This window comes from Sinocyclocheilus rhinocerous, unplaced genomic scaffold (genome assembly GCF_001515625.1).
Source record: "Sinocyclocheilus rhinocerous isolate Xijiao unplaced genomic scaffold, SAMN03320098_v1.1 scaffold128, whole genome shotgun sequence".
Taxonomy (NCBI): Eukaryota; Metazoa; Chordata; class Actinopteri; order Cypriniformes; family Cyprinidae; genus Sinocyclocheilus; species Sinocyclocheilus rhinocerous.
In genome coordinates, this window is record NW_015666174.1 from 334,029 (window position 1) to 350,915 (window position 16,887).

The 16,887-nt window shown below is 34.9% G+C and overlaps 2 protein-coding genes across 3 annotated transcripts in view; one reads left to right on the top strand and one right to left on the bottom strand.

Annotated features, from left to right (window-relative positions):
- Positions 1-8,747, bottom strand: part of LOC107731972 (protein unc-119 homolog A-like) — a 25,472-nt gene extending 16,725 nt beyond the window's left edge. Inside the window, exon 1 of the mRNA XM_016543197.1 lies at positions 8,104-8,747. Within this exon, the coding sequence (XP_016398683.1) occupies positions 8,104-8,407 (304 nt within the window). The 5' untranslated portion in view covers positions 8,408-8,747. The remainder of the gene's footprint in view (positions 1-8,103) is intronic.
- A 2,325-nt stretch (positions 8,748-11,072) lies between these two features.
- Positions 11,073-16,887, top strand: part of cryba1b (crystallin, beta A1b) — an 8,818-nt gene continuing 3,003 nt past the window's right edge. The window contains exons 1-4 of one of the 2 annotated variants that reach the window (XM_016543207.1): positions 11,073-11,159; positions 11,585-11,657; positions 12,848-12,966; positions 13,055-13,196. In XM_016543207.1, coding sequence (XP_016398693.1) covers positions 11,613-11,657; positions 12,848-12,966; positions 13,055-13,196 — 306 coding nt within the window. In that variant the 5' untranslated portion in view covers positions 11,073-11,159; positions 11,585-11,612. Of the gene's footprint in view, positions 11,160-11,584; positions 11,658-12,847; positions 12,967-13,054; positions 13,197-14,813; positions 14,887-16,075; positions 16,195-16,282; positions 16,425-16,887 lie in introns of both variants that reach the window. The other variant, XM_016543206.1, reaches the window with a different exon arrangement.

A 16,887-nucleotide genomic window follows, 5' to 3' on the forward strand; every position in this document is an offset into this window, starting at 1 on the left:
CTACCAAACTGGTCTAATTATTAAAAGGAACAGTTCAACAAAATGTCATAAGCCTTTTTTTTTTTACGTACTGTAATTAGTGCCCAATGCTTCAAAATGACAGCAGAGGTACAATACATATCTCATAACATTAGTCAGTATGACTCGTGTACCATAATCAGAGTCTTGTTCAAACAGTAGCAGGAACAGGCTAAAAATGATAAGTTATTCACTGACAATCCTCCCATCCGGTGAGCCATTAACCGCTGTGAACGATCCACAGTCCAGCTAGTAAAACAAATTATTTTTCTGATTTATGAAAAAATTATTCAACCAGGTTTTACATTTTTTTTGCATTTGGCAGATGCTTTTATCAAAAGCAATTTAAGCCCTATTCGCACGGGATTAGTATTATCTGCGGACCTTGTGTGATTTTGAAATTACCCCCCACATCTGAATTTCTTACACTGCATTCAAGGTACACATTTTATTTAAGTTTTCAGTTCTTGCTTTTCCTGGGAATCAAACCTACAGTATAACCTTGGCATTGCCAGCACCATGCATTAAAACGTGCAATATAATGGACATGATAGTACCATACATTCCATTCAAAACTATTAATCTTCAGATGTCAAGGGGAACACATTTATTATCATCATTATCATCATCTCTGATCTATCAGGCTTTACAAACGGCTATCTCTTGGGGTCCAAGGGGGATTGGAATCTGCAGGAGGATTGAATTTTTCATGACACCGGGCCGTGCTAAGGACACTAGGTTGCAAAGGACTGGTGTACATTTTTAGCACATTAAGCTTGGCAGATTAGCCATCTGGAGTTTAGAGGTGCAGATATAGACACTAGAATAAAACACAGGAAATTACCGTAAGAGCAGACAGTGGAGAGCACCAAAAGGGCAAGAGATGCCACCATGTATGTAGAGATATGGTCGCCGTGATTTTGCCAAGTAAGACATGTTCCTGGATCAACATCTTTTTCAACCAAGTCAAATGATCTGAATCAAAAAGTCAATGTATTATTAATGTGTGCTCTATCTACAGTCTAGGTACAGTACAATCAGGCACTGGTCCAGAAACCCTGGCCTTACTTAAAGCTCTAAGGGTGTAAAGATTAAAATTTAATCTTAACACAATTCTAAGGCAACCCAGAGTGTGCCTTTAGTTGTTTTTACAATTATTATTTTTTTTTTCATAAATTTAGAATAAAATGTAGTACAAAATATATTGATGAATCATGATTTGTTCATGAAAATGTTTGTATGCAAATTTCATTATTTGAAAATGTCAAATATTGATATGTACAACACATATGGTCAAATTTAACAAGTCTGGTTTTCAGTTAGCATACTAACCAATTAGCATGCCAAGCTAACATTTCGTCATCCATGTCCTAAAGTTTGGATACGTAACCATATCAAAACACTGATATTAAAACTAGAGCCCGACCGATATGGTTTTTTTGGGGCCGATACCGATACCGATATTACACGGTCACTGTAGAGATATATAAACGGTGTGAAAAAAAAACTCCTAAATGTGTGCGATTGGCATACTCACACATTGAATAGGCATTGGCAATGCTTCACATGGCATTTACAGCTCAAAACAACCTGGCTCAAGAACAGAGGACACAAAGGTGTTTTATGTTTTTAAAAAGGACAGTGATTTAAAATAGTGTTAATGTTGGGTTTATGCATACAAAATGATTGGAGGAAAAAAAAATCTGCATGGATGAATCGTTCACAAAAAGATCAATACCATGCACTTAAAAAATAGAAAGGATACATTTACGTTTTATGCTGACTTTAAACATTCACACAGACCGTCAGTATACAGAACAAACTCCCTACTACCCATTAGTCTTAATTTTCTATTAATTTCATGTTAAACTCAGACTGCAAATTTACAATTCTGTAACAGGGACTGGGAGTTGAAGTTATGATTCTTAAAGGGGTCATATGATGCGATTTCAAGTTTTCCTTTCTCTTTGGAGTGTTACAAGCTCTTGGTGCATAAAAAAGATCTGTAAAGTTGCAAAGACTAAAGTCTCAAATCCAAAGAGATATTCTTTATAAAAGTTAAGAGTCAGCCACACCTACCTAAAACGGCTCGTTCTAACACGCCCCCACATATCTAGGTCACTATGTGGAAATATTATGTTGATGCAGCCATGTCAGGGAGACGCTGTGTTTCAGTGCTAATGCAAAAGCACTTTATTTGGCCTTCCGGAAGTAGATGCAATTAGGAATCATTGGTTAAGATTTATTTACAACAGAACAGCACAACCCAGATGTTCGAATTTGTGCAACGCATTTTATGGACGACAGTTTTTTGAACCTAGAAGAGTACAAAGCTGGCTGTGCACAAAGGCTATAAGAAAAAGGGTAAATTCCAACTTTGCTATGACAATCTGGCGCTTCTGAATCAGCGACTGTAAGTATGTTTTGTTACTAGTTTAAGTATTTGCTATTGACCGTTCAAATGCGGAGTTTTGCGCAGCGCAGAGTAACGCGTCGTGTGTGTGCTGTTACACCAAATACACAAAATAATGATCTTTAAAATAGCATCATATGACCCCTTTAAGTAGACATGATCTAAATGCATGTTTAGCAGTGCTTTCATTTTTGCTGGAGAAGACAAAGTTATGCAGAGTCGCATATTTGAATATATGTCAATATAATTTAATTGGATCAACACTGAAGCTGGGTCACATGTTGAATTATTCAACTCAGAGTTAGATAAGAGGTAAACAATGCAGAAACTGCAGTTCAGGACTAACAGTGAGGTAAAACAAACTGTCTGGTTGAAGTATGATTTTACACACTGCGCGCAGTCTTAAGGAAAAACAACATAGTTGGTAAATTTAGAAAGAGTAATGAGCTTTTTTCTGATTTGCTTGTCTGCTATAGTACAGCCTTGTATAAATTACTTTCTGATAATTGTGTGCATAGAGTTGGAACTGGAACAGGATATTACATTTAAATTAGAGATGAATACTGGAGAGGACAAGGGTTTTTGTCGACGTACTTTAAACACCTCCAAGCACATTAATTTGAATTATATTTAATCAGATGTGGATAGTAAATCCATGTATCCATTTGAGCCTTCTTAACGATGATTAACATCTAAAACTGACTGAGTGAAAGCTACATAACATAGATATAGATGCTGTGTCGGTTTAAAACAAAGAACGGGAGAAAGAAGAGAAATGAAAATGAAGATACAGTATGACAGCACATTGAAGTGTAAGGTTTGACTGTATAAATGAAAAGCATATGGATGCACCAATGTAGTTATTATGGTCAATAATTGTCACATTAAAAATAATTCAAATAAAACCCTAAACATTTTTTATAATAGTATATTAAAGGGGTCCTATTATGCTTTTTCACTTTTTCAACTTTAGTTAGTCTGTAATGATGCTGTTTGAGCATAAAAAAGATCTGCAAAGTTACAAAGTTCAAAGTCCACTTCAAAAGGAGGTATTTTATTTAACAGAAATCACTTTTTCGAGCCGTTCATGCCAGAATGGGGAGAGAGGTGTTGTAATAATGTAAAATATGTGAAAATAATGTGTTTTTCGAACAACCTAGTATGAGAGCCTGTTCTAGTACACCCCCAAAACAAAATCAAGACTTCATAAAAGAGCATAATAGGACCCCTTTAAACAGTATAAATGTACAGTTGGAAATATGGGTTAGACCATTCAGACCATTGTTGATCATTAGAACAAAGGCTACTAATACAGCTTTTATGTTAGGTGGATATTAATACTAAATAAATATTGAATTAATACATACTATTACTAACATATTAGCCAGGATTATTTAAAATAAAATTCTGCCAATGAAGCACAGGTATTAAAACAGAGAGTTGCAGTACTTAATCAGTGGAGAAAAATGTTCACAAGAAAACGACTGGAGCTTGACTCTCACATGTCTGGACTTTGTCTTTAGCATAGAGAGACTAAAGAATATGGATCATTGTCATTCAGACTAAATATATAAATATTATATTTTTCAATGTTCAAAGCTAAATTTATACTGTCTGAATCAATTCGGCCTGGAGACAGATAGGTCAAGGGTAGTTTTGCAGCAAGAACCATGATTTGTTTAGTTAAAAGGACAGTCTTCTAAATTGCATTAATTAGTCGAAATATGATTTCAAGGGATAGTTAATACAAAAATGAAAATTACCCCATAATTTACTAGCTGTACATGACTTTCTTCTTTCAGAAGAATACAATTTGAGTTATATTTAAAGCTTCCAAGCTTTATAATGGCAGTGAATAGGTGGTAATATTCAATAGTCCAAAGGAAGTCCAATAAACTGCGCCAATCCATCATAAAAAAAGTGCTCCACAGCTCCGGGGGGTTAATAAAGGCCTCCTGAAGCAAATCGATTAGTTTTTGTAAGAAAAATATTCATATTTAGAACTTTATAAAACAATCTCTAGCTTCCCCTAACTGGTACGTGCATACACGAGAGAGTGGTGTTCCAGCAGATGAAGTAGGTTGTAGGCATAGCGTAAGCTCCAGTAATATATGCAAGTCTCATGAGAACCAAGTTTTGTTTACAGGAGCAAAGGAAGCAAAGTTTCTGTTGTTTAGCAAAGGAAAACCAGTCTCCTCCTGGCTTATATCGAAATCCTCCGACATTTTTCTATACAAATCCTCGTTTTGTACTTCTAATTCGTGCCCGGTGTTTTGTTTTGCTCTCTCAGTGCTTCCGCGTTCGTCATCTCACCGGAGCTTACGCTACGCCTACGCATTACATCATCCGGCTGGAACTTCACTCTCTCGTAAACGCGTGTTCTGGTGGGCTATTTGATGCACCTTCCAACTATTATTGGTCATGGTTACAATGAGGGTTAACTGGAGAAGCAAAGCTAACGGTTTGAAAAGACCATGGAATATTCTCTCTACAGGCCTAAAAGCAAATTACAAAGTTGCTTTGATGAAATTCTGGCCTGATACTGACTTACTCTAAATTTAAGATGCTCAGGAATGACATTTACAATGATGATAAAAAAAAAAAACAGATCTTCATGTTCTTCCTTTCCTGCGGAACGTATAAAAACTAATTTCATGTGGCAAATCCTCTGCAGTGACAGGAAACGTCGATACAAGGCAATTCGGATATGACATAATTCCAACCCTAGATAAAAGCAAAAATAAATGCAATTAAATGCAAATGCATAGAATGCCAGGAATTTAAGGCTTAAAGTAACATTCAAAGGCAGAAAAATTCAAAGTTTGAACCCGATGAATTTGGAATGGTTTGACACTAAACTTCAGAACAATGTTTTACGATCAACCCTATATTATGAACATTACAACATCATACAAGCAAAGAAATATATTTTGAATTATATCACATTTATAATAAAAATATGCCCATTTCTACATAAAACTGCATGTATGTAACTGCTTCTCTAAAGCTTCAGGTCTCCAGGAAACTTGCTTTTAATGAGGCAAGTTTCCTGGACCACCTTCAACCTGCAGAAAGAGTTGCCATGGTAAAAATATCAACATGTGCCTCAATTACTCAGCATGCAATGTATTATCTAAAGGTGCTAATATTGGTCACTCAGAATAATTAGGAGCCAACACATATGCTTTCAAACCCTCTATCAATTGCTCTCAGATGATATGACATGTTAATGGCTCAGCAATAGATTAGATTAATATAAGATTAATTAAGATTATTATATTACTATTAATATAATAAGATTTTATTAATTCCAAGTCATTCAAGACTAAACCTCATGGCCCTGACAGAGACGTGGATCAAACCAGAGGACAATGCACTCTCCAATAATTTCTCTTTTTCCCACTCCCCCCGTCTGACTGGCAGAGCTGGAGGTACTGGTCTGCTTATCTCTAATGATTGGAAATTTAATCCTTTCTCGCATTAAATTCAAGGCATTAATGTTTGCCTAAAAAACCTTTCCCAAGAGTTAGTAAGTATTAGTAGTTAGTAGGTATTCAGTATTCAGAGTTCTGTGCCCTCTAGAAGCTTGCAAGTGAACGGCGTATTATTGCGCCATCTCAAAGAGGCACAAAATCACTTTCACTGACTTTTTCATTAACTGTTCCCTCCTGGTGGAATGACCTGCCCAGATCAATCAGAGTCCTTAACCATCTTCAAGAAACGACTAAAAACACATGGATTATATCAACGATGAACCAAGTTAAAATAAAGAGAAATTATTTTTAGTATTTAAAGCAGGAGTGAACACCAATGAAAAGAGAGCAGTGGAACCATTTTGCCTGTTGACAGATCAAAAAGAGTAGGACATGGTTTTTGGTGCACTAAAATATGTCTTGTGTACTGTGAGCAAAGCACAGGTTTGTTGCTTTGAGTGGGCAGCATTTCTCAGATGTTCAGAGAGGCCCAACAGGACAGCTTATGTAGTCAAACACAGCAAACAGGTGAAATTATGTAACTGCTTTCAGCAAATAAACATGCTGGTTGAGTGGCTGGAAACAAACATGATCTGCACATTTGTAGGGCACATTAAAAACTCACCATCTGACAAAAACATGGCCCACTACCCTGCTCATTTACATGCATCACTTTACCAAGATATAGTTATCAGGGTGGCTAACACAGAACAAATCACAGCATCATTTTCCAGTAAGAGTTGATAATGTTTTTGTTCATGAATCTGTATTATTGTTGTTGTCATGAGTAATCATAATTAATATTATTAATAGCTGTTATGGGGTGACAATTATTGTAACTTAAATATCTTATAGTTTAACATGAAAAAAATGCAGGTGTAATGAATCAATTTTATTTATTAATTTGTTTGATGCATAAAAATGTGTAGCCAAATACATTTATCATGTTTGGTGTTCATTCTTCATCTTCATTAGAACTTTTATTAAAACATTTAATATACACATCTTTCCTAAACTTTCTTTTTAAACTTTCACTTCTTTCCTAAATTATTTTTAAAAAAAAAAGAAGAAAAGAAAAGTCAGGTCTTTTATACATGATACAAAAATACAAGGATGATGAACATATTAACTGTAACAGAGAAAGATGGCTGCCAAGAGAAGGATATAATTTATAATATATTTTACATATATTTACATCATTTATATATACACACACGCACAAATTTCAAGAGTGTTCTCAAAATACGTTTCAGTAACCACTAAAGTCACATTACAAGTTATTCAGTGTATGCAAAGTTGCTCGAAAGTAGCTAATGGACAAGAGAACCACAGGAACTCAAGGGATTTCTGTTCACTATCAGCGGGAAAATTAACCAAATTGTACTTTAATTTTATTGTAGATTTATATATCATAAATATGAAAAATAATGACTGCTGTTTAAATGCTAGATGCAGGAAAAAGGGCCTTGACACACAAGTCCTGATATAATTCGCAAAATGGTTAGAACTGATCAGGAATTTATATTAAAAAATAATTAATTAATAATTAATTAGAATCCAAACTTTTTTGGAGGTATTTCTAATAGCTTAGCATTACATGCAGCCTCTTCATTAAGGTTCATGCGATGTGGATGTTGTATAAACCATTGCACGGGCCTTTAAAAACAGTAATGGAGGGCTTATTGGCCACCTGTTACCTAACCATGCTTAGGACTGCAAGGCTGAAGGTGGTTAATTATAGTTGATCCTTGGGAAATGACACTGCCCATGCCATTTATTTCTTCCCATTTCCAAAGTCATTCAATAGCTGATAAATTCAATTTCAGTAGTATTACCAGTAAGAGGTCATATAACCCTAATAAAGACCTTTGAAGAGTGAGCTACATAGATGCACTATAATGTCATATTTGCACACCAATAGGTCGAAATTTTGATGGTCCGTATAAAACCTGTTTGGTTCAGTCTGTAATTCAAGCAAGTTATTTTTCAGTCTTTCTTATTAAAGAAACCCGCTGATCTAGAATTGCTACAATATGGCGTATATAGCACAGTGAAGTGTTCATAAACAAGAGGATCTGTGATTACTCAATCTACTGAAGCCTGCGTTGATACAAAACGCAAATTATTCAATAGCTTTGCGACAATGCACGATGTTTGGCGAAATATTCCGAGTGTGTTCCGATCCACTCGGTCACTTACTTTCAGTGATCTTCTGCAATCCCAGCACATCCTCCGGGGTGATCGTTTTGTTCGCAAGCAGCTCCTCCTCTGTGGTGACGGGGACCCCGACGTCTGTCGTGTTGCAGCCCTTCTTGACTTTCATGGCCTCGGATAAATCAGGGTTCGAGTTCGCTTTGCTGCCGCGGATGCTGTGGCGGTTATTGCCGTTGCCGGTGTCTCCGCTGCTGCTGCTACTGCTGCAACTACCGGGATTAACGCCGCCGGACTTCTTAGAGCTCGATGGGTCCTGGCTGTTGCCTGTGCTGGTACAAGAATAGCTCATTATCCGTTCCTCCTCCACCACCCCCCTGCTCCCCCGGTCTAGAAAAGACACAAAACAGTCACCCTCCCGCACCCGAAGGGCTGAGCAGGTCGCCCGTTTAGAGGTATTTAAATCCTCCTGTTCTCCGCTCAATCTGAACCTCTCTCGCGCTCCAGCTGAGGGACGTACTACTGCGAGGCACGAGGGGGTCGCCTGTAGTTCAGTGGCGCACGGTGACAACAGATGACACTGTTTGACTGATAAAAAAGACTGCTTTGAGTTCAGCGCGTTGTATTTCTAAGGAAATAGTTTTTAATAAAATCAGTCGTCGAGCCTGGACTGAACTGGTCATTCTAGCATGTAGTGTGCGCCGGATATCTGTTTTGAATTATCCCGTTTGTCGTGTGGTATGATCCAAATTGATTCGCGAATGGTGTGAAGGTGCATTAATTCAACTCAAAACAAATCAAATAGCCTAAATAAAGCACAACCCCCAGCAAATATGAGAAATTGTAACGCCAATATTATTATTTAAAATAAAAATAAAACTTATATAGCTGTATATACGGTTTTTTTTAAATTTCTAATTAATTAATTTTTTTTTATTTTTCTAATTTCAGGCTGCATTGACATGTGATGTGAAAGTCTTTGATTCGAAATTTGATTCAAAACTCTTAAAAAGAAAGGTTCCATTAAGGGTTTTACGCAGCAATTCCAGTGAAGAACCATTTTTGGGTTTCCCACAGAACGTTTCAGTGAACAGTTCTTAAAATAGCCCCTTTTTCTTTTAAGAAAAAAAACACATTTTAATAACTTAAATAATCTTTTGCCACCATAAAGTACTTTTTGTGCAATAAAAGGTTCTTGATGGAACCATATATGCCAATAAACAACCTGAATTTAGTGAAGTTATGACAGTCCACAAGAGGACGCTACACGACAGTAGGCTACAACAACAAAAAATAGCCTAACCGTTGATATAAACAATATCAACATTTCATTTCATTTATACCAGAGAATGAGACACTGATTTCTTAACACTATGAAGAAAAAAACCCTAACCCTAACTCGAGCAATTCATCAAATAATGCATCTTCGAATAATTCAAAGAACTCCCTTTTAACCAATATAGTTGTGCTTACTGGTATAATAGCCTGTTATATTACAGCTATTGTTGTTATGATACAAAACTAAGATAGAATCAAACCTTTATAGCTTAAAAGACAGAACAAAGGCATAAATAAATGTCATCAGCAACACGTTTTTGTTATAGTAATGTTCATGGTGAGTTTATTAATAATATGGCTGAGAGAGTGTATGTTTGTAGAAGAGGACACACTCATTTCATCTCAGGGGCCTGCTGAGCTGGCTTGTCTCTTTGTCATCACGGTGTGGCTGCTCTCATCAGCAGAAATCCACACACACACATGCACATACAGACATTTTTACACACAACCAGAACTACATTTGACACACACACACACACACACACACTCACACAGAGCTTAACAGATACACACGTCATACACATTCGACACACACACCTCCACCCTGGACAACAATGTGCTGACTGCAGTCTGTGTAAGGCCATTGTTTTGCAAAGAGACCTGGGTCGAGGTTGTGGGCTGAGCATCAGAAGTCATTTCACAATGAACGCTAAAGCTGTTCAGTTCATTTCAAATCGCACGGACTGAAATGTTCAGGTCTATACACTGAAATAAAAAAGATATCTGGAGTACGTTTTACAAGAAAACTCAATTTTAGTCATTCTACTTCAGAATTTCACATTAATTCAATGCCGTTCCTTTGCAATTATTTGTGAAATTAACTAGCAGTCGAGTGAAACTTGTTTCAAAGTAAATCCTACACCTATTTGTTTTCAGTATATGTGCATCTTTCAATGTAAATGTCCTATGGTACATAGTTTTTCTAAAAACCCATGTATTGTTCCTGAATTTGATATAAGTTGCAATTGAACACAGTAGTTTTTAGACATTTAAACTGCTGTAATGTTAAATTTGTCGGCATTTGAGCTCAACCAGTATCCGCTTCATTGATTTGGAAAACACACTGATTCATATTAGCATCTGCATTGCAATGTTTTTCCATTTATGGGTCAGAAACTCATCCGCGTTACTCCGAAATCTGACTAAACCCCAGAAAACATGTAAGCAGCGGCGTTAAGTTTGCACTCAGATGTGAGACTAAAAACTGGAAATATAAATATTCATTATTGTTTGTCATTGCATCTCAGGCATCAACAAATTAAAAATTTGTATTATGTAAAAAAACAATATATTTCAGTGCTATTTTGAATAGATTTTTTTCCTTATAAAGTCTGTAAAATACCAAATACTGTCGCAAAGACGTCTTCAATTCAAATTTGAAAGGCCTGAAATGAAAATCTCGAGTTATAGTATATAACCTTTTATGTAATCCACATAAATGTGACCTAAAATCACATATTAGTATACATTGCTACCTTTATAGTGTAAAAGTGAGGTGATCATCAGGTAGTGGAACATGAGAGGCCATGCAGCCCCATGGCCGCTCATTGGTGGAGATCAGTTCATTGTAAAGAGCATGCGGAGGAAATAAAGGACTACAGTTGAGGTCAGAAACAAAAGGCATCCCAAGCAAAATGCTGACAGCAGCCGGGGTCTGTGAATCAGGGAGCCCCATTGAAGCGGTGTCTGTATAAATAGCCCCACAGATGCCTGAGCAGGAGACCGCGTGGTGGATTCCCCTCAACGCATACAGCTCATTCTATTGGGTAAGTCTGGTAAACCCTGTACCTCTGCCAACTTTAAACCAGATTAAACAAGCCTGGAACACCATAGTGAGCATTACATATACAGAATGATAAATCAAACAACGATCCACTGATACAATCAGACATGCTAATTATAATTATGATAGAGGAGATAATTATGATTCAACAAGGTATTTGAACAAGACTGACCTGATGTGCATTAGACTGTAATATAAGCCACTCGGTTTAATTGATCCAACAATGTTCAGGCTTGTCGCACAAAGAATGTTATGAAAAAAAAAAAAGCACTTGTACTGTTTTTTTTTCACAGTATGACAGGTAAGTGAAAGTAGAAATGTATGAAAACTGTTCATCATGTATGGCATTTTAGGGATGTTATACAGCGATGAACTCTTCTGACATGATGTCTGATTCTTTGCATGCAGGTCAGTCAGCGCTGAGATATCTGAAACAATGGCTCTGACAAACCTTATGTCAATGCCCATGGGACCATGGAAGGTACAGTGATTTTATTTATTTATTTTAGAAGAAGAAAAAATATTATATTTTTATTTCATTTAATATTTAATTAATTGTTTTTATTTTGTCACTTATGCTCACCAATGCTACATTTATTTGATCAAAAATGCAAATAATATTGTGAAATATTATTACAATTTAAAACAACTGTTTTCTATTTGAATATATTTTAAACTGTAATTTTAAAACTGTAATTTTATTCCTGTGATATCAATGCTGAATTTTCAGCAGCCAACACTACCATTAATAAATAAATAAATCATCTCATTTTCCACAAAAATATTAAGGAGCAAAAACTGTTTTCAGTATTGATAATAATAAAAATCATTATTAATATTTGAGCAGCAAATCAGCATATCAGAATGATTTCTGACGGATCACGTGACACTGAAGACTGGAGTAATGATGCTGAAAATTCAGCTTTGACATCACAGGTATAAATGATATTATGAAATACATTCAGATAGAAAACAGTTTTTTCAAATGGTAATCATCTTTCACAATATTAGTTTTACTGTATTTTGATCAAATAAATGCAGCCTTGGTGAGCATAAGAGACTTCTTCCAAAAACCTTAATTATTCCTAACTTTTGACTGTTGATGTATGAATTTATTTTGAATTAAAGTTTAAAAAATAATAAATTTAAATAATTTAAAACAAAATTGAACACGTAAATAACAGGTACATTGTATTGTATTTCGGGCAAGTGTGTTCACATAGAGGTTTTCAAGGGTTTTTCAATTTCAGTTTTTCAAGTTATATCCAGGTAATAAATGAAGTATGAATAATGAATAATATGAATAATTAGTAATGAATAATGCAGTGCTAATTGACATTGCATTTATTAGAGTACAGAAACTATTCTGCCTTATTCTGTGATAAAAATGGGGGAAAAAGGGGAAAAATGTATATAAACACAAATCATAAAACTGTCATTAGGAAAATATAAAAAAAAAAAAATTAAGAAAAAATATTATAGAATATAAATGATTGGTTATTGTCCTGCAGTGTATTTGATTTCTTTGCCAATTAAAATAAATAAGAGAAAAATAAAACGTGTCAATTAAAAAAAAAAAAAGTATTACTACATTTCTGTCCCCCTGACTTCTGAAAAGATGGCTACGCCCCTGGATATTTGTGTGTATTTACACATTTCTTTCTTTTTCAGATTACTGTTTATGATCAGGAGCATTTCCAGGGCAGGCGTTGTGAATTCACCGCTTGCTGCCAGAACATCATGGAGTACGGAATGGAGACTGTCCGCTCCCTGAAGGTGGAGTGTGGCGTGTGAGTAAAAGCAAGCATCTTTGATTACCTGAGTAAATCTCTCTTCCTCTTTCCAGCCCCATCTCCTAATGGTTTCTTCTGACTCTAGCTGGGTAGGTTTTGAGCACTCTACCTTCAATGGCCAGCAGTTCATCCTGGAGAAGGGAGATTACCCTTGCTGGGAGGCCTGGAGTGGCAACAATGCCTATCGCATTGAGAGGATGATGTCCTTCCGCCCCATCTATTCTGCTGTGAGTGAGACCATCTGCAGCAGAGACACAAAATACACCCACCAACAGACTCTCTGATCATCACTATTTCTCAACACATTTACATTTTTTGACATAGTTGTAGATACATGGCATTAAATTGAATTGAGAATAAAGTGAATTTGAATTGAACTAGCAAATAAATTGCACAAAGCATAATTGAAATAGAATTAATAGAAATATTAGAAATATAAGCCTAAATTGTTAAAAAAAAAAGATAAGTAAATCATAATAACGTACAAATGTTAATATACTAAAAATCAACGTTTGAAAAGCTATGTTTACTTATTTATTTATTTACATACTTACTTTTTTTACTTACACACGTTTCATACACCAGGGGTATAATAAGAAATATTAGAATAATAAATAATAAAATATTAATTAATATAAAATATTAATAATCAATGTCTGAAAAGCTACCTTTATTTATTTATTTACATAATTTATATATGTATGCTATCATACACAAAGGGGCATAATGAGAAATATTAGAAAAATAAGTCTAAAATATTTGTTACAAAGCAATAAATAATCAAATATAAATCTAATTTATTTATTTATTTAATTAATTATGTATATCATTTACATAAGTTATCATACAAAGGGTATAGTCAAAACATTAGAAATATTGGTCTAAAATATTTATTTAAAATGTAATTTATAATTTTTTTTATATGATATATGATATAAGATAGATTTAGATTTAATCATTTAAATTATTTAATTATAGATGTAATTATTTTAACTTGGTCATTTTATGGGTCATGGTGGAAGAACATTTCCTAGAATCCAAAATCTTGTCCAGTTTGTTGTGCTAGACTAATTAAAAAATAAGTTGTGTTACACTGCAGTAAATTCAATTTCCATTTGCTGTTTCGTTTGTTCCAATTCAACATCCTGTGAGATGGGGCCAGTTTAATTCAAATTGCAAGCCATGAACTTAAAGGGAACCAGTTCTTCGAATCAGATTTTCACTCAACAGGGCATTCAACAAGTTGTATGTCTTTCTTTCTTCATTCTGAAACAGACACACAGTGATTGCCGTATGATGCTTTTCGAGTGTGAGAACATGACTGGAAGGCAGTGGGAGGTGTGCAATGACTACCCCTCCCTGCAGGCTATGGGATGGTGCAACAACGAGGTCGGCTCCATCCAAGTCATGAGTGGCGCGTAAGTACGATTGCCCGAATGGATTTTAATCACATCATTACGGAGGCTGGTTTTCTGGTTTCTTCTCTTATGCTGCTTTTGATCTGTATCTGAAAAAGCCTGGCGTCAGTGTATTCATCACTGCATTCGTCAACGTTTGAGAAATCAAAAGCTTCACTTGGTCTCCATGGTAACATGCCGCCTCTCTATCCCTGTTGCTCTAGCTGGGTATGCTACCAGTATCCCGGTTACCGTGGTTACCAGTACATTATGGAGTGCGACTGCCACGGAGGCGAGTACAGGCACTACAGGGAGTATGGCTGCCACGCTCAGACCCCTCAGATCCAGTCTATCTGTAGGATCCAGCATTGAGAGGAACCAGCCGTGTCCTTCCCTCCCTTCTTCCTCCTTCTTCTTCTGACATGATGTCTGATTCCTTGCATGGAGGTCAGTCAGCGCTGAGATATCTGAAACAATGGCTCTGACAAACCCTATGTCAATGCCCATGGGACCATGGAAGGTACAGTGATTTTATTTATTTATTTTAGAAGAAGAAAAAATATTATATTTTTATTTCATTTAATATTTAATTAATTGTTTTTATTTTGTCACTTATGCTCACCAATGCTACATTTATTTGATCAAAAATGCAAATAATATTGTGAAATATTATTACAATTTAAAACAACTGTTTTCTATTTGAATATATTTTAAACTGTAATTTTAAAACTGTAATTTTATTCCTGTGATATCAATGCTGAATTTTCAGCAGCCAACACTACCATTAATAAATAAATAAATCATCTCATTTTCCACAAAAATATTAAGGAGCAAAAACTGTTTTCAGTATTGATAATAATAAAAATCATTATTAATATTTGAGCAGCAAATCAGCATATCAGAATGATTTCTGACGGATCACGTGACACTGAAGACTGGAGTAATGATGCTGAAAATTCAGCTTTGACATCACAGGTATAAATGATATTATGAAATACATTCAGATAGAAAACAGTTTTTTCAAATGGTAATCATATTTCACAATATTAGTTTTACTGTATTTTGATCAAATAAATGCAGCCTTGGTGAGCATAAGAGACTTCTTCCAAAAACCTTAATTATTCCTAACTTTTGACTGTTGATGTATGAATTTATTTTGAATTAAAGTTTAAAAAATAATAAATTTAAATAATTTAAAACAAAATTGAACACGTAAATAACAGGTACATTGTATTGTATTTCGGGCAAGTGTGTTCACATAGAGGTTTTCAAGGGTTTTTCAATTTCAGTTTTTCAAGTTATATCCAGGTAATAAATGAAGTATGAATAATGAATAATATGAATAATTAGTAATGAATAATGCAGTGCTAATTGACATTGCATTTATTAGAGTACAGAAACTATTCTGCCTTATTCTGTGATAAAAATGGGGAAAAAATGGGTTTGTAGTATATAAACACAAATCATAAAACTGTCATTAGGAAAATATAAAAAAAAAAAATTAAGAAAAAATATTATAGAATATAAATGATTGGTTATTGTCCTGCAGTGTATTTGATTTCTTTGCCAATTAAAATAAATAAGAGAAAAATAAAACGTGTCAATTAAAAAAAAAAAAAGTATTACTACATTTCTGTCCCCCTGACTTCTGAAAAGATGGCTACGCCCCTGGATATTTGTGTGTATTTACACATTTCTTTCTTTTTCAGATTACTGTTTATGATCAGGAGCATTTCCAGGGCAGGCGTTGTGAATTCACCGCTTGCTGCCAGAACATCATGGAGTACGGAATGGAGACTGTCCGCTCCCTGAAGGTGGAGTGTGGCGTGTGAGTAAAAGCAAGCATCTTTGATTACCTGAGTAAATCTCTCTTCCTCTTTCCAGCCCCATCTCCTAATGGTTTCTTCTGACTCTAGCTGGGTAGGTTTTGAGCACTCTACCTTCAATGGCCAGCAGTTCATCCTGGAGAAGGGAGATTACCCTTGCTGGGAGGCCTGGAGTGGCAGCAATGCCTATCGCACTGAGAGGCTGATGTCCTTCCGCCCCATCTATTCTGCTGTGAGTGAGACCATCTGCAGCAGAGACACAAAATACACCCACCAACAGACTCTCTGATCATCACTATTTCTCAACACATTTACAGTTTTCATAGTTGTAGATACATGACATTAAATTGAATTGAGAATAAATTGAATTTGAATTGAGCTAGTAAAAAAAAATGCAAAAAGCATAACTGAAATAGAATTAATAATCAGAAATATTAGAAATATAAATCTAAAATATTTGTTAAAGCAGTAAATCATAATAACAAAATGTATATGAAAATGTAAATATACTAATAATCAATGTTTGAAAAGCTACATTTATGTATTTATTTATTTACTTACTTACACATGTTTCATACACCAGGGGTATAATAAGAAATATTATGTATATATATATATATATATATATATATACATATAAAATATTTGTTTAAAAAGTAATAAATAATTAAATATAATTTATACAAAATATTAAT